The sequence below is a fragment of the Sinocyclocheilus anshuiensis genome, unplaced genomic scaffold, assembly GCF_001515605.1.
Source record: "Sinocyclocheilus anshuiensis isolate Anshui unplaced genomic scaffold, SAMN03320099.WGS_v1.1 scaffold1255, whole genome shotgun sequence".
In the NCBI taxonomy this organism is placed as follows: Eukaryota; Metazoa; Chordata; class Actinopteri; order Cypriniformes; family Cyprinidae; genus Sinocyclocheilus; species Sinocyclocheilus anshuiensis.
Window position 1 is genome coordinate 154,565 of NW_015540914.1, and position 27,675 is coordinate 182,239.

General features: G+C 36.3%; 2 protein-coding genes across 2 annotated transcripts; both read right to left on the reverse strand.

The window, feature by feature from the left end:
- Window positions 1-390: 390 nt before the first annotated feature.
- pgm5 (phosphoglucomutase 5) lies at window positions 391-24,046 on the reverse strand. The gene is made up of 11 exons (XM_016487215.1): window positions 23,444-24,046; window positions 21,501-21,663; window positions 18,974-19,120; window positions 18,750-18,875; window positions 18,475-18,665; window positions 17,366-17,520; window positions 10,228-10,343; window positions 6,113-6,248; window positions 5,569-5,752; window positions 2,399-2,536; window positions 391-1,661 (listed from the first exon to the last, which is right to left on the reverse strand). The coding sequence occupies exons 1-11, from the start codon at window positions 23,699-23,701 to the stop codon at window positions 1,572-1,574; spliced, it is 1,704 nt and encodes a 567-aa protein (XP_016342701.1). The 5' UTR covers window positions 23,702-24,046; the 3' UTR covers window positions 391-1,571.
- Window positions 24,047-26,130: 2,084 nt separating this feature from the next.
- On the reverse strand, window positions 26,131-27,375 carry LOC107689290 (forkhead box protein D5-like). Its single transcript, XM_016487231.1, has one exon. It carries the CDS (start codon window positions 27,160-27,162, stop codon window positions 26,131-26,133), a length of 1,032 nt encoding a protein of 343 aa, XP_016342717.1. The 5' UTR covers window positions 27,163-27,375.
- Window positions 27,376-27,675: the final 300 nt, after the last annotated feature.

A 27,675-nucleotide genomic window follows, 5' to 3' on the forward strand; every position in this document is an offset into this window, starting at 1 on the left:
TGCCTGAGTGACAGCTTTCATACCTTTTTTTCTGAGTGTGTGACACTGAAGACTGCGGTAATGGCTACTGAAAATTAAGCTTTGCCATCACAAGAATAAATTACATTTTAAAATATATTAAAATAGAAAGCAGTTATTATAAATTAATAAAATAATATTTTAAAATTTTAGTTTTTACTGTACTTATGAAGTAAACGTGGCATTGGTGAGCAGGGACTTATTACAAAAACCTTACTATTAGACACAATTTGATGTTTTATTTTAGTCAGTATAATTATATTGTTAAATCCATGGATAATTCTCTGAAATGAAATGACAGAAGATGGACATGTATAACATGTATGAGTCTTTGATCTCACTGATTGTATGACAATAACAAGATGCCAGGACACACAAAAGATAAAGTTTATTTATGCAATTTTTAGGATACAAAATTAAAATACAGCTAAGGCCATTGTATTTATTTAGTTTTAGTCCTTTCTTTCATCAAAGTACTATTTAAAAGGGAGCATTTGTTTTCACCTTGGAGTTGTTGTAATTTGTACAGGGTTTATATGGGACTTTTAAGAACAGCAGAATTTTGAAAAATCCTTGCACATATCTTAAACACTGGCTCAGAGAAATGTATTGTAAATGTCAGAAGCGTTATATAATAATAATAATATAAATAATAATAAACTTAGAGGCATGTTTCTTATCAAACAACGGAATGCACATAATCCATCTGACATTAAACAAACTGATTCATGCAGGATTAAAAAAAAAAAAGTAATTACTAAGCATTATTTAAGCTGACCAACTGTTAGCCAAAAGAGAAAACTTTCCTTTAACTCATTTCATACATTGATTCACAAAGTTAATTTGCAGCACATTTCAGGAAGTGATCAAAAAATTGCAAATCAAAACCAGTGTTAGCAATTAACTGCATGTAGGAATTTAGGAGCCTTTTTCAAGACAATCCTTATCCTTATTATTATTTTAGTGGTTCATTCTCGGACATGAGCTCAGCTCTAGCTGTTGCACAGAATATGATGCGTCATAATGTGAATTCTACAGAAATAAGTAAATACTGAACAGCACTGCTCCCTCTTTTCATTGGTTGTTTTGAATATGTTTCTTTGTAACAGCTACATTGTAAACAAAAGCACACGGTTACCAAATTCACAAGGTTTAGGGTTTAGACCCCATGCATCTGAATCGAAACACAAAGTAGTCTACATATATTCTGTTTCTAACATCATTCTCATTGAATTAAACACGGTAAAGGAGCGTTTGCATAAACATGAAGAAACGCTTTGCTCCCTTTGGATTTTTTAGTGGTTTACATGAGTTTATACATGTGCAAAGGAAAAGAAAATCATACAGGGGCCCTTGAAAAGACAAATGAAGAAGAAAAACAAGTTAGACTGAGAGAGGAAGTAAGGAAAACGAGGAGAGAAATGATTAAAGAGCAGCAAAATGAATAGTTGGCACATTCTTTGTGGTGTTGAGGGTGAAAGGCACAAATAAAAAAAGGATCAGATGAGTGAGGAAAGTGATCTTGGCCCCTGGTGTGCGGTGCTGGATTGGTCTCAGGTGATCAAGTTGGGGCCTCTGTGTTCAGTTCGTTCATGGATGTTGGAGATTTTTAGAGCAATGGCAATGAGAGGACCCAGCACAACCTACAATGATCAAAAGAAAGAGTGAGGAAATCTGTATTAAACAGATTGCCAGTATCATGAAACAAATGTAATACAATGGCAAACTGCATTAAAGGAATAATCTGGGTTTAGCTGAATCGACAACATTTGATTACCACAAAAATTAATTTTCACATGTATAGTGAGACACTTATAATGAAAGTGGATCGGGTCAATCCATAAACATTAAAATACTCACTCTATTAATAGTATAGCCACAAGATGTGAACAATATGCATGTTAACATGATTTTAAAATCAGAAAAATACTTCACCTTTTCTCTGGCTTTATAGCTCAAAATAATACACACGGTTTAACAGAATAATTAATGTAAGTGTTTTTATGAAAGTATAAGCTTCACATTTCTGCATTTAAATCCAACAAAATTGGGCCCTATTCACTTCTATTGTAAGTGCTATGATACTATGGCGTTATCTGTGCAAAATACTGCTTTTTATGTGCTTTTAATCAACTGGTATTGCTAACAATGGACGTGTCCATCTTGGTTTTCTGACTTCTGTACTGGAACACGGTCCACTTGGGTGTGACGTCATTATCAGCTCCGACATCCGACTTTTGAGGTAAATGAAACGCAGCATTATTTCTTCTAAAGCATGCTGGCAGTGCACTGGTTCAATAGCACAAGCTTTTACACAAGTGTCGCTGTGATCCTGCCAATCAAGGGGTTAATATTAGAATAGCTAAAGTGAATTGTTCACCTGAGTCTCTCTGTTGTGTCTCTCTGGGTCTCTCTCGTAGCTCTCTGCGTAGATACGGACAGTGGCCCCGGTTCCAGCACCAGAACCACTGAGCCGGAAGATGATTCGGGACGAGTCTGTGAAGATGATCCTTAGGCCCTGCAGGACAAGTGCAGAAATAGAAATGCAGCTCATTTTAGTGCCAACAATTCTGATTGATCATTGAGTTGTTCCTTGAACCTACAACCTTCAGCTACCAGCTCAAAAAAAATTAACTAGTATGCTATACCACAATATCTTTAAAAAAACAAAAAAACATTTGAGATCTGAATCACAACAAAACTGTGAAAACGTCGAACACTCAACATGGCACATTCGTGTTCCTAAACAGACCTTTTAAAATGTAATTTTATGAAAATCTAGGCTGGCTTTACTACTTGGATTTCCCTTGTAATTCATAAAACTATCCACTAGATGTCAGGAAAAACTCTGGGCCAGACTCTTATCAGAAAACTGGCCAGCGGTCAGGGAGTCACAAGTTAATATTAGATCAAACTTATTTTGTTGACATCAAAGGCTGTTCATTCAGTCAAACTCAATAGTATTTTGAACAAATTCATCTGCCATTTGAAAACAGTTGCCCAAATTAGGTAGATGGAACAGACATGCACTCATCCTCAAAAATACTTTCAGGATTTAGGTTCAACATAACTTGTGCTGATCACAGTGTATTTTAAGCAGGGAATTATTGTAATTAAATAACTATTTACAAATTAATGTACATTTACAATACATTTACATAAGTCGTAATTTTTTCTATTTACACCTAGGTCATGTAAACAATTTTGCATATTTATTGGGCCTATATAGGTGTACTATTCACTATTAAAAAATAATACATTTTTTATTTGAATTTTAAGGACATGTCCATGTTCATTTTAAAATCTGGGTCCTGAATCAAAACCAGAACCACTGTTGTAGATGTAATATTTGTGTTGGTGTGTGTCTGCGTGTGTCATGGTCTCCGACAGCTGAGTGTCTCTTCGGTGGCCCCCTGTAGACACGCAGAGAGGAGGACCAGGACAGCTGACACGATCCGGCATTGGGAGGTAATAATACACACTCAGCTGTGGAGACGCCGGCCGGATGACTGAAGTGACTGTCACGGTCGGTGGGAGATCACTGATTGAACGACAGGCCGTGACCCCATGTCACCAGTGTGAAATCACACCAAATCATGAGGCTCATACAAAATGTAGACTCTTATGCTCACCAATACTGCATATATGTGATCAAAAATATTGTGAAATAATATTCCAATTGAAAATTCTTTCTATTGGAATATATTTTAAAATGTACTTTATTCCTGTAATGGCAAAGCTGAAATTTCAGCATCATTACTCCAATGATTCTTCAGAAATCATTCTGATATGCTGTTTTGGTGCTCAAGAAACATTTATCATTTTCAATGTTGAAAACAGTTGTGCTGCTAAATACTTTTTTGTAAACTGTATTTTTGTCAGTATTCTTTGATGAGTAAAATGTCAACAAAAAAAAAAAACAGCATTTATTTGATTATTTTATTTGATTTTAGTGACATTTTAAATGTCCTTACTGTCACTTTTGGTCAATTTAATGTGTCTTTGCTGAATAAAAGTATTAATTTCTTAAAAAAAAAAACAAAAAAAAAACGTACTGACCTAAAAACTTTTGAATGGTATTGTATACCAACGATTGCAATTCTGAGATATAAATGAGATAAGAGGTAGATGAGGTGTCGAAATGCAAAGAGTAAAGTGTCAGGCTAATGTCAAGAGGTCAAGGTTTGGCTGGTTAGCATCCAGTAACCCCCTGCTGGTAGATGCCATAACTACATCATTTTTGTCTCTGGAGAGATTGTTCTGGAGAGGGAGAAGGTGGTTTCCGCAAATTCCTGGTCAGAACCAGCTGAGTCAGCTGGGTAAACTTCAAACACAAGGCTATGCAAGTGTTTATGTGTGTGTAACACAGACCACTAAAGGGCTCTGCATCTTGGTACAGCAAATCCAGGCCAGATAAAGATAAAGAATCTACTGAAACATCCTTCTCCCATTACTATCAAGCACATGTGCATCTCTGTGCTTTAGCACATTCTCCAAAAAAGGAGTGACAGAGAGAGAGAGCAGCTGAATGAAAATTTGAACAGAATCTCAGCACATATATTGTTCACACATATATTGTTCATTTCAGCCATGCCGTATATACGGTGCACACATAAGCAGCTAAGTGTGAATGTAGATGCCCAAACAAGGAATCCCACTGGGTGGTCCGTGTGCACAACAGGACGCGTGCCGTACTAAATAGCGTATAATTGCTGAACATAAAACCTTAATGCTCAACAAACCCCTGGCAGCTCTTTATACGAGCGACTACGCTGCAAAATCTCTGACATTTCCCCATTATCTCAGATGAATAAGGTGCACTATGGGACCAATGTGTACATTTCTTTTCATCTTCAAATCACAAGTATTTACAACGGTTCATTTCAAATGAATTAAACACACATGTTGAATCATACGGAATCATTTTCTTTTGTTTGGGCAGTTTCAAATATTCCATATAAATGCTGCTCTTTTAAACTTTCTATTCATCAAATAATCCTTAAAATAATGTATCACAGTTTTCACAAAAATACTGTTTTCAACATTAATAAGAAGAATAAATGTTTCTTGAGCAGCAAATCAGCATAAGAATGATTTCTGAAGGATCATGTAATGCTAAAGGCTGAAGTAATGGCTGCTGAAAATTCAGCTTTTCCATCACAGGAATAAATTATATTTTAAAATATGATAAAATAGGAAACAGTTATTTTAAATTGTAATAATATTACACAATATTACTGCTTTTACTGTATTTTTGATCCAGCAAATGCAACCTTAATTGGTGAGCATAACAGATAGACTTCTTTCAATAACATTAAAAAAATCTTACCAACACATGCTGAACTCCGCAGAAAACATGTTGAAAATGCACTGCAAACCTATTTAGCAACACAGTATTTTGCCAAACAAGCTGTTGTGAAGCAACATCAAATAAAGAAGCATTTCCTGTCTCCTATTTGTATTACGTATGAATGGACATAAATACAGCACAAAGTCTAGTGTGGCTGCAATATGACAGGCCGCCTCTCATGTTCTGAGCGCTGAACTGACCTGTTTCCTGGACACACTGCCGTCCACTGGGTCAATGTACTCAAAATTATCAGCCTTCTCCACACTGTAGATGTTATTACCCACAGAAAACTTCTGAGTGGTAAAAGCTTTATCAGTGATAACAGCTTCCAGATCTCTCATGAGGTAATACGCTGCCCTGCCGTCCACCCCTTCATAGTCAAACCTGTCAGATATAAAATAAATACAACAAACACTATAGTAGATCAATGTAACAGAAAGACTACGACCATAACCTAATAGCACCTACAGTAATAAATAATGGTTGCATGACCATTTGGAGAGCTCCCAGGATTTTCACATGACATCTACAAGTAGAGCTAAATATGGTGAATGTGGGAAACATGTATGGGAAAGGCAAAAACAATCCAGGCACACATTAAAGAGATTCTGCCTACTCTACTCTGTCTCAAAGGAAAAGCCATTGAGAGGTTGGGTACTGTAAGTATACACAAAGAAACATCCTGAAATTAAGACTGATGTTAGAAATGAAGCTTGGGAAGATGCTGTTTTGGGTTTAGCTCACCTGCAGAAGTAGTTGCGTCCCATTTTGGCCCAGTGATCTCTCACTATTTCCTCCACCCCCTGCTTTCGCACTGCCATGATGGACAACCATACCAAAACTGACCACAGGCCGTCTTTATCGCGGATGTGGTCTGAACCTAAAAGAGAGAGATAAAGAGAGCAATATACTTGCTATTCAAAAATATTGATAGCAATATTTTGCTATTCAATTTACATTACTACTACTATGGTAAGATTTTTTATGAACGGTAAGATTATGCTCACCAAAGGTGCATTTATTTGATAAAAAATAGAAAAATACAGAAATTTTTTTGAAATATAATTACATTTGAAAACAACTGTTTTCTATTTTAACATATTTTAAAATATAATTTATTCCTGTGATGGCAAAGCTGAATTTTCAGCATCATTGCTCCAGTCTTCTGTGCCACATGATCCTTCAGAAACCATTCTAATATGCAGCTTAACATTTTTTTCAGGATTCTTTGATGAACACACCCTGAACACAACCTAAAAAGCCCAGATGATTCATGTTTTCAAGGTGAGACAGATCTAAATCAGGACAAGACAATGACTAAATGAAAGCCCTCACTGCCTTGATTTATGCTTGACATCTTCTCTATGACTTTTGTTCTTTGATCTGGTTTATTTCATGTAATCATATGTCAGGAAAAGCATATCCGACAGCCGCTCTCTGTGTGTGACTAATGCTGGAGTACTGAAAAATGCTCAGGCCTACCGCATATCACATCAGCAGCCAAAGACTGTTGTAAGCCAACATAACATTGTTGTATAATTAGTTTTGACCCCTAAAATCAATAAAACACAATAAAGTTCACTTCAAAAAGCAGATTTCAACATTTAACAGCTTGTCAGGCTGTTATCTGTTGACTTTCCCTTAGCTCACAAAACAATAAGCGTGACGCAGAAGCGACCTGGTTCACAGCCAAAAGGGAAACTCGCTTCATGCCAATATTCCATAAACACAATTAATTTATAACAGATACCTACAACAACAGATAAAACATATGATGAATGTATGTATACTGTTGTAGACATACAGTAGTATGTCTAGCACAGCTGAGAGTGTTTTGTGAAAAAAACGAAAAAGGAACCGAAAAAGAAATCAGTATATAGACAAGTGGCCCATGCCCGCATGGTAATCCTGAAGCAAAGTCAAAACATGGTGAATAATGAGCAGGCTGCTCTTTTGACACCTACAGACAATGCCTCGTGTCTTAGTCAAGGTCTTAGTGATGGTGTAAAAACCCCAGAGGCTTTACAGATCGACCCTGCTGACAACAGAGCCAAGCGTCTGTCTGCCCAGCAACATCATTCAGCGCCAGCTGCTTATTCCACATTCAGCTGCCAACCAAAACACAACCATTCAATACCATGCAAGGGCTCACCTTTACGTATGGGAGTTCCTACAGCTATACGCTTGCAGAAAAAAGGTACAAAGCAGTCACTGGGGTAGTACCCTAAGGTACAAAAGCTAAAAGGTACCACCTAAGTGGTACATATTAGGTACTTAAAGGTACCCATTAGCACTTTAAATATGCATTTTAGTACCTTAAGTGTACATATTAGTAGCTTTTGAAAGATTACTGTCCCAGCAACAGTTTTGTTCCTTTTTTTTTTGAGAGTGTAGGCACTTTTGGCCCAGTGGACTTAAGAGAGGTATTTCAACCAAAAATGAAAATAGACAACATTTTTGGGTGAATTATCCCTTTAAGAAAATAATTTAGCTTAAAACGTACTCTTTACATTCTCACTAGTTTATTTAATTTGAGCATATACAGTACATACATCACAGGAAATTTTTCCTGATTTTTTTTTTTTTCTGAACCAACAAATGTAATTTCCACCACGTTTTATTTAATAATATTCTGTGGTGGAAATTATGATTTTGTGATCTTTTTTAAAATAACCAACTTCTTTGTCTTCCTAAGGTTAACTTCGTAGCTAGAATTGTATGTCCTAAATACACTTAATTAAATAACATTTTTACAATTTCTTTGACAAAATTACTGCTTGATTGGAAATGACGATTGGCTCTTCGGGGGAGGCAGGGGAGGCACAGCTTCCCCAAAATTTTGAGGTGAAAATGGGAGGAGGAGGATTTAATGTTAAAGGGGTCATATGATGCGATTTCAATTTTTCCTTTCTCTTTGGAGTGTTACAAGCTCTTGGTGCATAAAGAAGATCTGTAAAGTTGTAAAGACTAAAGTCTCAAATCCAAAGAGATATTCTTTATAAAAGTTCAGAGTCAGCCACACCTACCTAAAATGGCTCGTTCTAACACGCCCCCACATATCTACCTCACTATGTGGGAAGATTTGCATGGCTAGCCTCCCTTCTGGTATATCAACCAATCATCATAGAGACGTAACTTACGTGATATTAGTTTGAAAGTCTCCTGCTGCGCTGATAATGTACCAAGTACTTATGAGTAGCGATACTGAATATTTGATCGCCAACAGATTTACCAAATTGTCATTCAACAGTATATATACAAATTAAAAATAAAGGGAGAACATGCCTAAGCTGGATATAGGCTAACGTTACAGCAGTCGGCTCTTTTAACACAGACTTTTAAGAAGGGATGGATGTTTGCTTCAAGTGATAGGCCAGGTAAGTGAAATTATATTATCTTGCTGTATGTGTCGTTTTCTTTTCGTTTTCTGACTAAAAGCAACCAAAAAGTCATTTTAAAGTGGTTAAGCAAATAATAATAATAATAATAATCGTCAGGGATCCCCAGACCAATACAATTAGTGTGCCTCCTCTATTTTAAAACCCACGAGCCGCCACTGTCAATCACACCACTGTCTCCATGGCAATCAAAATAAATTTACATAAATCAAACAATAATATTGACATTGATTATTTGTATTTTTCTGTCTGTTTGAATTATCATAATATTTTCTCAATGACAGATTCTCATATTTTAAGATTGAATGTATTGTTCTGACACAAATAAAAAAATCTATACATAAACGTAATTTGAAAAGTAGCAAATATATATTATGAATGCACATTAAAACGTTTCAATTCAACTCCTGAGACATAAAAAGGGCCCGTCGTTGAACAAACATCCATTAAAGTCCAAATAAGTGCATGCTTATCTTGTTGACCAGATGAAGGTTTTTGATTACGTTTATCCCTCAACAACTCATATGTGACCCTGGACCACAAAACCAGTCTTAAGTCACTGGGGTATATTTTTAGCAATAGCCAAAAAAACATTGTATGGGTCAAAATTATCGATTTTTATTTTATGCCAAAATCATTAGGATATTAAGTAAAGATTATGTTCCATGAAGATATTTTGTAAATTTCCTGCCGTAAATATATCAAACCTTAATTTTTGATTAGCAATATACATTGCTAAAATCTTAACTTGGACAACTTTAAAGGCGATTTTCTCAGTATTTTGATTTTTTTGCACCCTCAGATTCCAGATTTTCACCTTAATTTTTGATTAGCAATATGCATTGCTAAAATCTTAACTTGGACAATTTTAAAGGCGATTTTCTCAGTATTTTGATTTTTTTGCACCCTCAGATTCCAGATTTTCAAATAGTTGTATCTCGGCCAAATATTGTCCTATCCTAACAAAGCTTATTTATTCAGCTTTCAGATGATGTATAAATCTCAATTTCGAGAAATTGACCCTTATGACTGGTTTTGTGGTCCAGGGTCACATATGTGGGACTAGAGAACTATAGCCACTAATTTCCAAAAATCTCTTTCCTTCTCACTCCTTCACCTTCTTCTTCTGCACCTCCACCCTGTGCTTTTGTGAGAAAAGCAGAGGAGTAGTCGTTTGCTTCTGCCAGCAGAAACCACTCTCACTTTCTCCCTATTTCAGATGATTCACTATCCTGTACTAATAAAAAAAACAACCTCCGAAAATGTCAATTAAGATAAAACGTCATAATGATTCTTTAAGGATGCCTTCTTTTGTGTTTGAAAGAAAAATAACATCATATGGGTTTGGCACAATATATGGTAAATAAAGTGAATATTGACAGAAGATTAATGATGACTTTTAAACTGTAAAAGCTCAAGTGGGGCTTTTATATGCTTTTAGAGGACTCTGATGGCACCCACCTGTTCCAAAGCTCTCCTCTCCACAGAATGAACACCTCCCAGAATCCATCAGGTTGCCAAAGAATCTCCAGCCTGTGGGAGTTTCATAAAGCACCACCTTCATAGCCTTAGCAACCCTGTAAACAAACAGGAAGCATGAGTATTCCAGTGCAATCCAACTCAGAGTTTATTTGGACAAGATCAAATCTGAAACTAAATACATTCTCTCGTTGGCTAACAGCATCACCCCTTTATGAGTATCTTTAAAAATGTGTAACTAGCTACATGGCACTGCAATGTTGCACTATAAAAAGTGCAAATGTGCTATTGTTATTGTTATATAAATTACAAATTAAATATATATTATATATAAAATACATTAGCAATATAATATAATATAACAATGCATTTTTCCTTCAGTACAAAGCCATGCTGCCAAATGTTTTCAGTGTGTTTATGAGTGTTAGCATGACTTGAGCTCTGGACCAAGAGAAACTAGAAGTCTAGGGAATGTCTTTGCATAATAAGATGAAGATGCATGTTGTCTGGCAGTTCTGTGAACACAAATACATTTTCAGACCCCTTTTCATCTTTCATTTGTAAGTCAGAAAAGGACTGAAGGAAAATGAAAAATCATAAACAGAGTACAGGCAGATGGATGTGCTGTTAGTTTCTAAAAATGACTAATCCATGTTTATATCTAAATACCAGACTATATGGTAAACAGCAACAAATGACATACTGTGAAAGAAGATGTATGTTGAGGTAATGATCATTTAATGTATCTGAGCAAAGAAATTACCATTCAGCTTTCTACACACTCATTGGTAGTACATTTAGTATCTGTCCTTTGGACTGATTCATAAATCAAGCGGCATATTTTGTCTTCTCAATCCAGTGTCTTTATAAGGCAAAAAGCAGAAAGAAACCATGCTGACATTTTGGCTGACATTTATGTTGAGATTCAGCCATGAGCCTGGAGGAGCAAAGAGCACTTTAATCATCAGTGTGTAGTCTACACCTGTTTAACGTCCTTATACTGTCAAACTCCTGCAAGCTGTCACAGAAATAGGCCTACTTCTGGACAAATACTGTCATACAACATTACTGTTAAGACAGCAAGTTTTGTATTCGGCAATTATAATCATTCATGGCTATGAAAATGAAAGATATTCAGTGTCAAAATGAAAGTAATCGAGAAAACAAGAGGAGGAATGCAATTACAAGTCTCCTCCTCTGTTTGTTGATCTTTGATAGTTGGCTAGATTCCTAACTATTTTCAGACACTGCAGTCTGGCATTATGGGTAATGAGTTGCTGAGATCCCATCAGATGAAGGGACAGATGAGAGGGAACCGATGTAAATGAGAAGAGTTAGGATGCAGCTGTTTACTCATGGGTGGAATTACTAAATATGGGAAAATAAGTGTTATTGACTCAAGGGACAAGGAGCAGAATGGAAAGCCTGGCATACGGACAGCAAACTGGAATCTTTGACCCCTTGACATGTTTTTGATGATTTATTCTCATATTTGTGGCCAACACAAGCAGCGCTATCTCTAATCCAGCATTTTAAATATTTTGCATGCATATGTGTTCATGTGGGTGTGACTGGATTTTAACTAACAATTCTGCCTAAAAAAGGCTTGATGCATTTGGAAAATAATGTGTTTAGCTGGATTTTAAAGTCAGCAGCTGTTCCTAACCTCAGTCTGGCAATACACCCTCTTATCAACTAGCAGAATGTTAGCATGAGTTGACAGGCAGTCTCATTAAGCTGGTACCCCAGTTGTACTAAAATGATTTCCATTTACATTCCTTGTTCCAAGGTATAATAAAATATTTTTGAAAGTGAACCTTTGAATACCAACAGTGCTTGAAATTGATTAATTATAATATAAACAAATAGTTTAAGGACTTGACTACATTATAAAGTCTAATCTAGTGAGTGGCATAACACACATACGACGAGGACCAATATTAAGAGTTCAACAACAAATACTGAAAGATGCCTTGAAACTAAATTTTAAGAAACAAACAAATAATCAGCTTTTTATGCATTTTTTTTTAGTTCAGAGATTCATATTATTTCATATCAAGAGTGAACTTTCATCACTGGCATCCCCAAATAGAAATGCAAAAATGTATTGAGCCCAAAAAAAAAAAAAACCTGAAACAAGCCACTTTTCTTTTTTGGGTATTTATGCAATATCACCTTAGCAAAAGTGTTGTTGTTGTTAGCGTTTTAATCATGTTTTCATTCATAAATCGGCAAAATATGGCTTCCTACATAAACTGATGGTTCATTCCTGAATTAATAAATGTTGTTGAGTGAATGGGTTCAGTGAATGATTCAATGACTCACTCATAAAGACAGCCACATATTTTGTTCCTGAATGAATCAGTGTTGTTGAACATATCAGTTCAGTGAATGATTCAATGACTCATAAAGACAGTCACTTACTTCGTTCCTGAATGAATCAGTGTTGTTGAACATATCAGTTCAGTGAATGATTCAATGACTCATAAAGACAGTCACTTACTTCGTTCCTGAATGAATCAGTGTTGTTGAACATATCAGTTCAGTGAATGATTCAATGACTCATAAAGACAGTCACTTACTTCGTTCCTGAATGAATCAGTGTTGTTGAACATATCAGTTCAGTGAATGATTCAATGACTCATAAAGACAGTCACTTATTTCGTTCCTGAATGAATCAGTGTTGTTGAACAAATCAGTTCAGTGAATGGTTCAATGACTCACTCATAAAAATAGACTCTTGTTGCCACCTACTGGATGAAACAATGCAACCTGCAGAAAGAGTAATTTAAAAATCCCACCACAAATGCACAAAAAGTCCCTGGATGTAATATAAAGATGCATGTCATTTCTAGGCAAACTATCATTAAATTAGATGGGTTTAAAATATGGTTACAGCACAGGATTGTCCTGTGTATAATTTTTCCATATTTCATCAGTTCATCCTCAGTGCATGGTCACACTGATATAGCCCACATTCTCTCTTCCCCTTCCCACATGTAGGGAGCATGGCAGATGTTTCCTTTCCATCCTTACATCCCTAAACACACTCATACACACACATACAGTATAAAGACATGGAGCTGCTCCACTCAAACACAGGTCAGCAAACACACATCAGACCTACACCGCACAAATGCTCCAGTAGATTATCTCCACTGCCACTTAACAAACACACACTCCTGAGAGGACCATAGTGTAAATACAGCTACAGCCTAGAGCTCGCTCGTCACCTAAAAAGGTTTACAGCAGCAGAGACGCCTCACTCCAACAACTCAAACCCCAAGAGACATTCATGCCTCAGAAAAACAGTTCAGATTAGTTGGACAGAATGATACAGATTCATGAACAGAGACACTTAAGGATTCTCCATCACCAGCTCCAGAACTCTAAAATCTGACTTTTAAAGACTCACAATATAAGAATGTGTTGATTATGGTTGATTTCAACAGCTAATTAAACAGGATTAGTTCCTCTTCTGATTTGACTCTCTTTTCTAGTGGTGTTGGGAATTAAAATTTATGGTGTGAACATTTAAAAAGTAGGTTTATCCTTATTACCAGCTGTGCAGATAGTATTTCTATATTTATTATTTATAATAGTTTGTATACTGCTATAAGAAACTCAGAAAGCAATAAATTCATAAACACTTTTGCTGGAGAATAATATGGTGATGGCATACATGGCAAAACATTACCGATTGGTTTGTAATTTTTAATTCATTCTAACTAATGACACATCACATTTCTACAATGGCATCCCAACTGAAAATGTTTACTTTTGCATGATGATCCATTAAACTATAAAGATGTATACATTTGAAACTTTAGCTTGTGAAGTTTGTCTTCTTTTTATTGAGCCAAAATGTCAGTTTTCTGTCAAGTCTTTTAGCTATACAAATTTGCAGGTCAAAGTTCACCAAACTTCAACTTTAAACTTAAAACTAGTATACTGCCATTTCTATGCTGCACATGTGTACAAATGGAAGTGAATGGAATAAGAAGTCTAGTGTGACTGTACCTTTTGCCTGGAAGGGAACAGCTCAGATTAGAAGGGTGACTTCAGTGAAAGAGAGAATGTGAAAGGGAACAATCTAGAACTGTTTCTAGGCTGGGAGGACCCATACTTACTTAAATATAATTTACAGAATGGAAAACATGACACTCTGCTTAACTATGGCTATACTTCATAAGGTATAAATTCAGGCCAAACGCAGACTCGACCTCTCTTTCTTTATCTTAGCCACACCAGTAGTTAAATTCTCATTGACACTGTGTTTCTGACATTATATCAATCTCGCAAAGCCTCTAGGAAGTGAATAATGAGTCACAGTGAAAAACAATATTGATTTGAGGAAATCAGGGCTAATTCTGGTGTTATGGCACAATAAGCACTTTCTGGCTGTTTTTAATGACTGATTGGGCAGCGCAAAATAACATCACTTCCTGTTTGACTGCCAAGCATTGTAGGAATAGTGCACCCACTATCCCTACAATGTCTTACAAACCTGTATGACTTTTTTTCCACTGTGAAACACAAAATAACTTATTTTGAGAAGTCCATACAATGGAATTCTTTTGTCCATACAATGGAAGTCAATGGTTACCAAAGCGTTTTGTTACCAACATTCTTCAAAATATCTTCTTTTGTGTTCTGAAGAAAGAAAGTCAATAAGTTTTGGAACGACATGAGGCTGAGTAAATGAGGACAGAATTTTCATTTATTTAACCATCCCTTTAATAAAGGCATTTCATATCAGTCAATCATGTTATTTTGGGAAGCTGCAAACTTTAGTGCATAGAAGAGAAGTGGGGCAGGGTTGTCAGTTTTTTGGCCTCCCCATTTAAGTGTACGACGGTGTGAATGAATTTACAAAGTTCATCTTTTTAAAACTAATTTTGAAAGCTGAAGGGTATAGTCAGACAGAACTTTGAATCGATGTATCAGTATCGATTTATCGATACTGATGTGAGTATCGAAAGTATTGATACTCAAATAAAAAATATTGATACTAAGGTGTTTACAAAAAAAAGAATGTGTAAAATATGTATTAAATTGGATGAATAACCTATATTAGCGAATAATTGTGTAGGACAGAACTATTTTCCTGCTCATCTGATCACACGCAAATGTTGCAAGACGGAACCAATCAATCACAGAGAGCGTTCACTCACTTCTGACAGTGCATTCAAACAGGCCTGTGTTTCCCAAAAGTATCATAAGACAGCATTGATGCTTTTGTGAAACGCAGTCCAGAACAATGAGGACAGAAAAAACATATGTTTGAGTTATTTCACAATAAATAAACTTAAATTGTAGCCTACATTTGTGCAATTACATTTATTTAAATTGAACATTAAAAGTTCATATTGATCATGTTCTATTCTGTAATGTTAGTATAAATTATAGACTGTCAGAATAAATGCGTGCAACAGCTTGTCACTGGAAGTCCCTTATGAAAATGAACCATGGTTTTACTAAAGTGACCATAGTTCAACTATAGTATTTGTTGATTTCCATGGTTACCACTACAGTAAACATATTTTAACAAAAATATAACTTAATATGTTGCAATTAAGGCGTATTGAATGTTAAAATGTGTTTCAAATATAAAGTTAGTGGGTATCATTACCCATTTTACCCATTTTAATTTCATGAATTTCATAATTTAAAAGTTCAGTTTAGAAGTATCGTATCGGTATCGATCCACTACAGTAAACATATTTTAATCATGTGTACATAAAAATATAACCTAATAAGTTGCAATTAAGGCGTACTGAATGTTAAAATGCATTTCGAATATAAAGTTAAGTGGATAACTACCAATTTTACTCTTAGTAATTTAATAATTTAATACATTTCATAACTTCAAAGTTCAGTTTAGAAGTATTGTATCGGTATCGACGATACTGGCCTTTAAAAGTATCGGTATCGTATCGAAAACAGAAAACAGCCAGCCCCGCCCCCAACTCACACCATTGGTTGAGCTGTTGCCATGTCAGACTAGGCAATGTTTTAAGCACCACAGAACCACAAAATTAGCTCTAAATTGCATGGGATAGGAGAAAGTATTTAACACCCCCCAAAAAATTACACTTTACATTTAACAAATGTCATCTAATCACATTAAATCACTATTCATTTCTCATAGCACAAGATCCTGTCTCAAAGCAGGCAGGTCTTTCGCATGATGCACCCTGAAAGTTATTTTTAGTGGGGTGAATAGTGTCTGCAGGAGCGCAGGGCTGAGCTAACACTGTTATTCTTAGCGAGTGAGTCTCCATGCTGTAACCTCTGGCCCCATCACTAATGCTTTTACCGCTCAGTGTCTTGCACTGGACAGAACGAGAAGCGAAAAACTAATTGTGAGAGAGTGGAAACATCCTGATGGATGATTTCCTCCCTGATAATCAGCTTATCAATTATTTTGAGAGTTGACTGGCATTAATTTACACAGCCCTGAACTCTTACAGTATGTTAAGGGAAAATGTCACTGACTCTTATTTGACAAAAAAGTGAGAGTCAAAAAGAGTAATTGCTGCACGCTGTGAGAAATCATTTTAAGTAGAACCAACAAGTGTCTTTGGCAGTGGGCTAAATAAAAGTGCAAGCAAATAAGGTGTAATTAATATTTATGTACATAATTAATTATCATTAATATTAATTATGTACATAATTAATATTCATGATAGTGCACAACAGTCAAACTGATTTTAAAGTTAACAGCTAGTGCTCAGCATAGTCATTCTGTGGGAGGTTAGTAGTACTCTTTTATCAGAGTGGTTTGAGTAAATTGAGTTTTAGTGATGACTTGTTAAATTTCAGGCCTGCAGCCTGTCTGTGAATAAAGGCATTTCAGTGCTATCATCTGACAGCATGTTACACACTATACCCTAAGGTACAAAAGCTAAAAGGCACATCTTTGTACCTTATTTATTTCTAAATGGAACCTATTAGTACTTTAAAAGTATAGATATTACCTAAAGTGTACATAGTAGTACCCCTTTTTTCTGAGAGTGCAGGTATCCTATCAAAGAAATATAACACCTACATTTCTAGGAATGTTCTTTAGATAAAAATAAGTTTATTTTTCACGGTTAGATCAGCAATGTTTTCTTACCTGTCAATGGCTGTGCTGGTTGGCATACTGCGGGCAAAACCTCTGATTCCTCTCTGACTGAAGTAAGGGATGCAGGAGAGGTTTGCAGCCATCACTGCCAGTGAATCTGACGGGCTCACAAAGAATCCATTCTCACCAGTAATCATGTAACGATCCTATACATAAGACAAACATATCCAGTTAGTTCTGTCATCTAATCTGATTAAACAAGCAACTCTGTGATATTATATTTTATCTAAAATATAAGTTATTTGATGTACATTTCTTGTTCATTGATCTTTTACATGAAATAACCAAATAACCAGCTGCTGCATCATTTGAAAATGATGAAGAATACATACATTACTGTTTAAAAGTTTAGGGTCAGTAAGATTTTCTTTTTTGAAAGAAATCAATTCTTTTATTGAGCAAGGACGCATTAAAATGACCAAAAGTTACAATAAAGACTTTTACATTGTTACAAAAAATTATATTTGAAATAAATGCTGTTCTCTTGAACTTTCTATTCATCACAACGTGAAAAAAATCCACAAAAATATTAAGAAAAACAACTGTTTTCAACATTGATAATAATAAAGACATCTTTCTTGAGCACCAAATCAGCATATTAGAATGATTTCTGAAGGATCATGTGACACTGAAGACTGGAGTAATGGCCACCGAAAATTTGGCTTTGCCATCACAGGAATAAATTACATTTTAAAATATATTCCAATAGAAAGCATTTTTTTTTATTTTAACAGTATTTCATAATATTACTGTTTTTACTGTATTTTTTTATTCAAATGAACATAAGAGACCTCTTTCAAAAACATTAAAAATCTTACCTCAGACTTTTGAATATTAGTGTATTTGTTGTTTTCTTAACAGTATGGACTGTTATATACAATTCCTGTATCTCACTTGTTAAATTAAATAAAAATAAAGAACTGCAATCAAAGACCCTGACAAAGAAGCTGTAAATAATCCAGCAATAATTTGGTTTAACAGCCTTGATTCTTATGCTTTCTGCTTGAATATTATTCTTATGAAATTTTTACATTTTTTTCTGCGTTTGTGTAATTTGTAAGTTATTTGTAAATGATTATCAGACGATAAGAGACAAGCACCCCATCTGCATCAAAAGCAGCCCCAAAGCCAAACTCTCCCCCCTTCATGGAGTCCACCAGAGGTGCAGCGAATGCAGGGTTAGGGTTGGGGTGTTGGCCTCCAAAGTCCTCCAGAGGGACACAGTTAACAGCAGAATTAGCTGGAGCCCCGAGCTCATCACATAAGATTCTTCTGACATATGGTCCCATAACTGAAACAGATGACATAAAGATATGACTCTACATACAGATATAAATCTACATAGAAGTATTTGCAATGGTCTACAGGAGTTTACCTCCATTCATGGCATCTATTCGGATCTTCAGTTGTTTTGGACCTGTCAGCAAGCACTTGATGGCACCAAAGTCAAAAATTCCTCGCAACATGTTTAGATAGATCTCAACTGAATCCACAATCTCAACTGAAAAATGGGGGAAGAACATTTTTAAACTCAGTATATGAGTGTAAACTGAAGTTTGTGACAATAACATTATGAAAAGTTAAGTTAATATGCCTCACCTCTGAAGGGCTTAAACTTGTTCTCCAAGTCAAAGTCATGACGGCCAAGGCGGGACAGGTCGATGTGGAGGTCAGGGCAGATGGCGTATTCCTCTAGTGTGCGACTCACCTGATGGATCCTCTCCATCACTGTGTCTGGAGATGGTCCTGTAAACAGGAAACAGACAGATTAAAAAAAATTGAAAAAAAAAAGCCCAACTGTAAGTTGGCTCTAAGAATACTGCATCTGTGATTCAAAAATGTAAATACATTTTCTAAGAATATTAGTTATATACTGTATGCAGGGCCGTAGCTGGGGTTTGCAGGGTCCCAGTGCAGGTTGTACCAGTGGGTCCTGTTTGAAATTGTTTAATTTGTATGTTCGTTCTATTTATTTATTTGTGCTATTTAAACAATGTTTAAGTTTTTCCAAGTTTGTAGGTGTCCAGGTACAGAAACCGAATAATCAAATGTAAAATAGCACTGCATAGTCTTCACTGTAAAAATTAAATATACAGTCAAACCAAAATTTATTCAGACACCTTCAACATTTTTTCACATTATCACAGTTTATTTGCTATAGTTTAGAAAATGGTAATAAAATATGACAAGAACTCAGAGTTAAACTGTGTCAGAACAAATTCATCTTGATAATGTTAGTAACTTTGATAGAAAGGTATGTAATGGATTACAATCAACCAAAAATTCAGACAACTGTTAGTATGACAATATTTACACAACTGTTTACTTTATTTTGCTATCCTCACTTACATAAATGAACTAGAAAATTAACTATGTCCTGCACCCACTAGTAAAAAAAAATATCAAAAATTATATCTGGTGTCTGAATAATTCTTGGTTTGACTGTGGATTAATTCTTGTTAAAACTACAAAGTAATTGTCAAGAGCAGTGAGTGATTTTCTTTCTTTCATTTTCTTGGATTAAAGGTGGGGTAAGCGATTTTTCAAAAACGCTTTAGAAAACTGATTCAGGCCGAGTAGCAAAACAAACGTGTAGCCAATCAGCAGTAAGGGGCATGTCTACTCATGATGCGGAGGAGAGAGCACTCAGTGCACAGGACGGACATTAGCCAAGCGACGACAGAAAGAGAAAACGTCTGCGGAACAAAAGGCGCCGCACCACTTGCGTCCGGTGTAGACACGGTGTAACATTGATTTTGCTTTGTTTCACAGAACAAATCGTTGCCTGGTTTGTGTAATGCGTACGTATGTGTGGGGCGGAGCTATCAAAATAGGGGCGAGACCCTTTTGGGGTAGGGGCGTGTTTGTTTTGGTGATTTCAAATGTCAACATTGGCTACTAGAAATCGCTTACCCCACCTTTAACATTACAGCAGCTAGTAAATTAGGTGCGGTCACTTTAAGAGACAACGCATCCATTATAATGATACACATCCGATTTCTTTCTTCACTGTTTACTTTCACTTAAGACATAACCAACAGTTTTTTCGAGGATACTCTCCAAGACGGACATAATTGACATAATTTTGTATGTATTTGTCGGTACAAGAGCAAGAAGAGGCAAATTCGATGTTCAAGCGCTTTGAGGCCCTGTGCGCACAGAACACCACGCGCGGGTGCTGAATTGGGCTCTTTCACATCCTTTTCTGTTTGCATGTTTAAACTGCGATTTGTATTTGTTCCTTCAGGTGCAGGAGGACGCAAAGGAGAGCGCGGTTCGGTGTTGCTGTCCATGAGACGCGGCTCTCTGATGTGTTGCTATAGGGTCCAAAATAAACAAAATTAATGCTCTGGATGAAAAATTACTTTAAGTCATCACATGTGGTATATCCTTCATAATAATCCACCAAAATGAAAATATAATGCATCACAGTGCATATTCACATATTTGTGATAAATGTGGTTTCACTGAGAGATATAGGCTGACACTTGGCTTGACTTTTTTTTTTTACTTTCATTCAGCAAGTATACAATCAATTAATCAAAAGTGACAGTAAAGACTTTTACATGTTCACTTTTACAATGATTTTAAGGATCATATGACACTGAAGACTGGAGTAATGGCTGCTTTGATAATTCAGCTTTGCTATAATTAGAGTATATTACATTTTAAAATATATTAAAATAGAAACAGTTATAATTATAATAGTATTTCACAATATTACTGTGTTTTAATGTATTTTACTGTACTGTTTTTCAGTATTGGTGAGCATACAATTTGCACTGTTTGTCACTAATATGCAAGAAAAATTATATCCCCATCATAATAATGGTGTATGTCAAAGCAAAAAAATAAATTTAAGGTAAGCAATATATCTTAGGTACATTTAGGTCCATAGATATAAAAATATGTCCATAGAAGATATTTTTTAGAGATTCAAGATGTACAACCCTATTCCACTTGGGTTTCGAGGTGTAAATAGTTCTTCATGACAGCTTACACAAAGGTAATGCTAACCTGAGGTCATGACTTCACTGGCACAGTGATTCCCTTAAAGGCTGATATTATATATAACATAATGAAATCAGTATGTCATCTTTATTATTCTAAAAGTGCATGTTCTCACCTCCATTAGCAACATTAAATTTGATCCCAAAGTCTCCTCCTGGGCCTCCTGGACTGTGGCTTGCAGTGAGAATGATCCCACCAATGGCTTTTATCTTCCTGATGATGCAGGAGACCGCTGGGGTGGACAGGATCCCGTTGTGTCCAATGACCAGACGTCCGATCTGAAATCAAAGTTTTGGTTTGATTGGTGTGAAGTTTGATTTATCTCATTTTTTTCAGTGAGAGAAAAATTTTTTTTTACTTTCTTTAAAATTTCTTCTTTTGTGATCCACAGAATAAAGTAAGTCATACAGGTTTGAAATGACAAGTGTAAAAGTGCATATTTAAACTTAAGATCCTGAATAGGCTCTTTGCTTCCAGACTTTCACCTGTCATGCAAGGGTTATCATAACATTATATGGTGGACTTTAAACCTGCACCTTTCAGAGGCGCCAGTCATGGCTACTGCTGCATACCAGATCAACAGCTACATCTGTCTGGTAGCTCATTCTTGTAGGAGTGACAAGCTGACTCAGGGACAAAACTAAACAGTTGTGTGCAGGGTTCTTTATTTGCAACACACACTAATAATTTCTAAGTACTCAAAGGAGACTTGACATACAATTCCATCTGCCATAAATTGCAACCTCCTTTGTCAAGCGTTCAGATAATTGTGAGATACTTTCTTTCTAGCTCACAAGACAGCAGCCCAGACATCTCAGCAACTTTGTAACTCATTAAGCTTTACAAGATCAGCCACTTTCTATTAATAGTGAGTTATTTGGCATCTCTCACTCAAGCATTTAAAATGAACAAGTGCACTGACCTTAGGCTTTTCTTTTCTTAGTAATATGCCAGTTTAACACTTCACTAGATTGATGCTTTGCTTAGCCTGTTGTTTTTACTTGCATCTCTCAGTTGAAGCTTGATGAGTGTGAACTGTATTCCCAGCACTCTTTGAGCAGCTTATCCATATAAGGTTCTGCTTTTGGATACACAGCCTCGGTAATACATGCCTCTGAGAGCTACCGAGTTTGTATGGAAGAATGTCACTGATACAAAGAAGGAGAATTAAGGGGGGGGGATGATGTGGCTGTATTTTATAATATGAATGGAATAAAATAATGTATAACATCAAAAACAATGACTTCAGGCTTTATGCTCAGACTGAACTAAACATTAAATCTTCATTAGAGGCACAACCAAATATGCTAGAAATGTTGACAAACAGAGTTGATGAAACATTATGGCTCATAGCCATATGTTCTGGGTTTCCCCGTCATTCTGACAAGAACATGAGAGGTAAAAACAAGGGAAGCAGCGGCTCTCCAGGAAGAGTGTGCAGGGGAGGGATGGCACAACAGATAAGACAGGATACATTTGGCCAGGCCAGGATAGAGATTTAGCTCTAAAACTTTCTGTCATTATGTGCACAGTTTGTAGCTTCTCAGGTTTTCCAACAAAATGCTCAGCTGTTTGGGATTTCAAAATCCAGATATAAGAGCTCTCAAACATTATATAAAAACAGATATGACCATTTATACTATAAATCCATTTAACGCTATACTGAATCATGCAACTAAACATGTCCACCAGATATACAACAAATCATGCTATAAAGCTTGTGCATTTTTTAAAGACACATGAAATGATAATTATAAAAATAACAATAAAATAGACAAATAATAATAACAAAAAATTAATACACCAATAGGTAAATAAAACCGATGGTACCTTTTTGTTGATATAGATCAGAAAAATTATTAAATGTATTAAATAAATAAATAAACAATTTTTTATGAAAGAAAGAAATGGGCTTTCAGTAATCTGATGTTAGCTTTCTGAAGAAACACATAAGAACATTTATTAGAAATGCTATTGGAATACATTTTAAATTACTGAACTAGAGAGACATGCATGAGATTTTCTTTTCCCTTTAAAGAAATATAAACACCATCTTACCCCATTGGCAGCTGTCATTTGAACGATGACTTCAGTTGCAGCCCGGCTGAAGTATCTTCCATCGCTGCCCACCACCATAGTGCATCCCTGACGGTCCCTCAAGTCGATGGAGGACAGCAAGCTTTGGATGTAATTTTGCAGATAGTTCTTTTTACTTTCGAAAACCGCTGTCTTCTTTCGCAGCCCATTTGTCCCTGGTCTCTGGTCATCGAAGGGGGTAGTTTGGATAGTCAAAATGGGTATAGGGTTAGTTTCCATGATTTTCTGGAACGCTTCGGGATGTCAAAAAATTGGTTTGTTAACAGCTGAATGAGGTGTGATACAGTGTTCAAAATATCGTCAAAAGCAACAGAGGAAGTTCACGGAGACAGCGAGCAGGGTGCGCCACAGCGCAGTGCGCTTGATTCCAAGTGAATTATTTGAGACGCGTCCCGTGACGCTTCTTTGGAAAACTAGTGTACGACAGCTGTCTTGTCATCGCACCACACAAACTGTGAAGTAGGGCCACAAAATACAGAATAAATGGGTGTAAAACGCAAATAAATATTCCAAAATGAGGTCTTACGCTCATCGACACTCTTCTCCCGAGCTGTCACGCGTACGTTTGCTTGCCACAAGGCAGGGAGGGGAGAAAACTCTATATAATGAGCTAACGCACCGATCCAAAAATAGCCCATGATGTGGGGGAGCGAATAGTGACAGTGTGTGCCGCTGTGTAATCGAGCACCTCGACTGTCCGTGGCGCACTGGAGCTACACGATGCGCCAAGGTGGACAGCAGATCTCATCTGACGCACACTTGATCACAAACAGAAATGTCATAACATCCATAAAATTAAATAACATTAACCAAGACAAGAAGGAATGAGATAAATAACAAACTGACCAAATTTCCAATCCCAAAACAGAAAAGGGAGACCGAGGCTGGTTGGCCCAAGAGTAATGGGTTTGAGTCCGTTAAACAAATTAAATTGTGTGTCAATTATACAAAAGTCAAATTAAACAAATGTGTTAGCAGTGGATTTATGTTGGTTTCAATCATCTAATTCAAAAACCTTTTCAATTACAATAATTTTGTGAATTCTGTTCTCCAAACTAAATTTAGTATCATATTTTGTAATAGCTCGTGAGTAGGCTAAACAAGTGAAAACAAATGATATCCATTCAAACAACAGTCAGCTATGTAATTAGGTAGATTTTGAAAGGTTGAACTGTGTTCTGAGGACAAGGAAATTTTTCATAAATGCCAGGCCGAGGCAAGTTGTCAAATGCGTTTCTTATGTTGTAATTTTAAGTATTGTCTACATAATTTATAATGGCCAAAACAATGGTTTGATATATTTGTATGTTACTTTCAATAATTGTTTTGAGGCATGTATCCATACAGAAATGGACTTTCAAAAACCTTTTCTAATAAATATATGGAGTGAAAAGTGTAACAGATAAACCATAAGCCTATTTGTTTTCGCTGTAAATGCATTATTTGTCTTATTATAAAACATTATAAAGCAGAGGCGGACGGTAGTGAAGTATTTTTACTTTACTCAAGTAAATTTAAAAAGTATCTGTAGTTTATCAGTGTTTTTCTTTGGAAAACTTTACTTCACTACATTCCAAAGCATAATGTCATACTTTTTACTGCACTACATTCAATAAATAAAAGTTGTTGTTTGTTTTACCTTTAATACTTAAGAACTTTAAAAATGTAGTACTTTCTTGTCCTCAAGTAAATCTTTGAATTACTTTTACTTGAGTAAAAGTAAGAAAGTACTAGATTTCTAATGTAATTAAGTATTAAATGATATTTAATATGTAGTGCAGTAAAAAGTACAATATTATGCTTTGGAACGCTGTGAAGTAAAGTTTTCTAAAGAAAAACACTCTGATAAAGTACAGACACTTGAAAAGTACTTTTAAAGCAGAGTAAAAATACTTCCCTACTGTCCGCCTCTGTTATAAAGTGATATTTGAAGTCAAGTAAATCAGTCAAATTAACCGAGCAAGCACATGCGTCTCAATGCATCGAGTGCGAATAATTTCACGAGCTTCAGTCTCCATCTAGTGGACACGAAATGATAGAAAATGTCTTGCAAGCAGTGAAAGGGATTCTGTAAACTATAATGCACGCAACTCGCTGTTACTGGTTTTAAAATGCGAGTAGGCTACTGAACGCGCATTCATAAGCAATCTTTTAACAATTGGTAGAGCTTTAACTTTAAAAACAATTTAAAGTCAATGTAAAGTTAGCCTATTTCCCCCTCTTTTTTATAGTTTTTTTTAATTAAATATACATTACTCAACATTCCAACATATAGCCAACAATTAAAGCGATTTTAAAATAACCAGTCTTTTGGGTTTTATAAATAAATTAATGAGCAAAATGCACAATTTCAGTTAGTTACTATACGGTCTTTATGGGGGAAAAAATACACGATACTCGCCTAAAAATTGGTAATGAGTACCAATAATGAGTAATATAACACATAGCCTAGGCCTACTTGAGATTTGACGATGATGGTTTATTTAAACAGACATTTTAATACATCCACTTTCCAGGATTTTAGACTAGCAAATATATTACCATTTATTTATTTACATTATAACTATCATATAAGAGCAATGACAGAAATATCTTATGTTACAAGTCTATTTAAAACGACAAGAGTTTGTGAGTTTTCCAGACACAGTTCAACAATGAGGAGGGTACACCATCCGCAGAGTTTCTGTGAAAGGAACAGTCTTCAGCACAGGAGTCCTTGTTGGCACTGGTAACAAACTTGGAGTCACACATGATGTCGGCCTGGCAAATACATAACTGTAGTCAGGTGTGAGATGATGAGCAGAGTTTTTGCGAGGAGACGCCGTTGATTTGGCCATTATGCTGTCAATACTGAACGAACACTTCTGGGTCTTGTGCTCGGGCCTTTGCTGGATTTCTGGAGCTTCGTGGACCTTAATGTTGAGAGTCTGATATTGGAAATGTGGAGGTGGCACCATGATGCCATCCGGCACTGGCAAATATCCAATAGGATTAGCCTGGGCTGGAACCGGCCCAGAAACGCAGTAAGGACGCCCATATGCTCGATAACTTAACGTTGGGTGGAAAAGCAGCAGGTTGTCTTTGGTGAACTCGGGTTGGTTCCTCTTGAATCTTTTTCTTCTGCGCAGAAAGCTGCCGTTGTCAAACATGTCCTCAGATGCAGGGTCCAGGGACCAGTAGTTCCCTTTCCCCGGGTTTCCAGGCTCTCGTGGGATCTTGATGAAGCAGTCGTTGAGTGACAAGTTGTGTCTGATGGAGTTCTGCCACGCGGGGAATTTCTCCTTGTAGTACGGGAACTTGTTGCTGATGAAGTCGCAGATGCCGCTGAGGGTCAGCTTCTTCATCGGGCTCTGGAGGATCGCCATGGTTATGAGGGCGATGTAGGAATAGGGAGGTTTGACGGCGGAGTTTTGCTTTGGAGCGGACGGGGTGGAGAAGCTGCTATCGCTCTCTCCTGAAGACTCGGACCCTGAGTGGTCCACCTCCGCGGGGTCCTTGCAAGGCATGATGAAATACTCTCGGTCGCTATGGTCTCCTCCGACGGTGTCTATTTCATCGTCTTCAGAAGAGACGGGGGTACGCTGCACTTTTTCGTAATCCTGGGAAAGGGTCATGGTTGGAGACCATGTGCTGGACGCGACTGTGGTTGGTGAAGCTTGTGGCCGGTTTGCGGGACTCATGGAAACGCGGACTATTTATGAGAGGCCACACGCATTCCGTCTTTGGTCCGCCGATGGTCAGACCAATAGGGGAGGAGTGTCACCACAGGGATTCAGGACAGTCGGGCAGGTGTGGGGGTCTTGGACCTGCTTAAACAAAACCAAAAAGCCCATTAGAGCATCTCAAACTCAGGAGATGGCGAAATAAGTGTACTGTTTTCAGTCATATTTAATATTTATTACTTTTTTGAACCAGGTTAAATGTGGAATTTTCCTGTTTTATTATAGCCTAGCTAAGACAAACGTTCTGGCAACTTTTTATGTCGCTATTTTGCTTGTTAAATAAGGAACATAATGTAATAGGTTACCTTTAGCTATTATTAAGTAATTTTAGCTTCGTTATTGAAATAATAAATTGATATTATCAAATCCACTTCCAAAGTATGAATCTATTTTTAAACGCATGTGTCAAGTTTCATGCATATTTCGAAAAAGAAAATCTTTTACTATTTTCTAAAGTGTTACGTAGGCCTA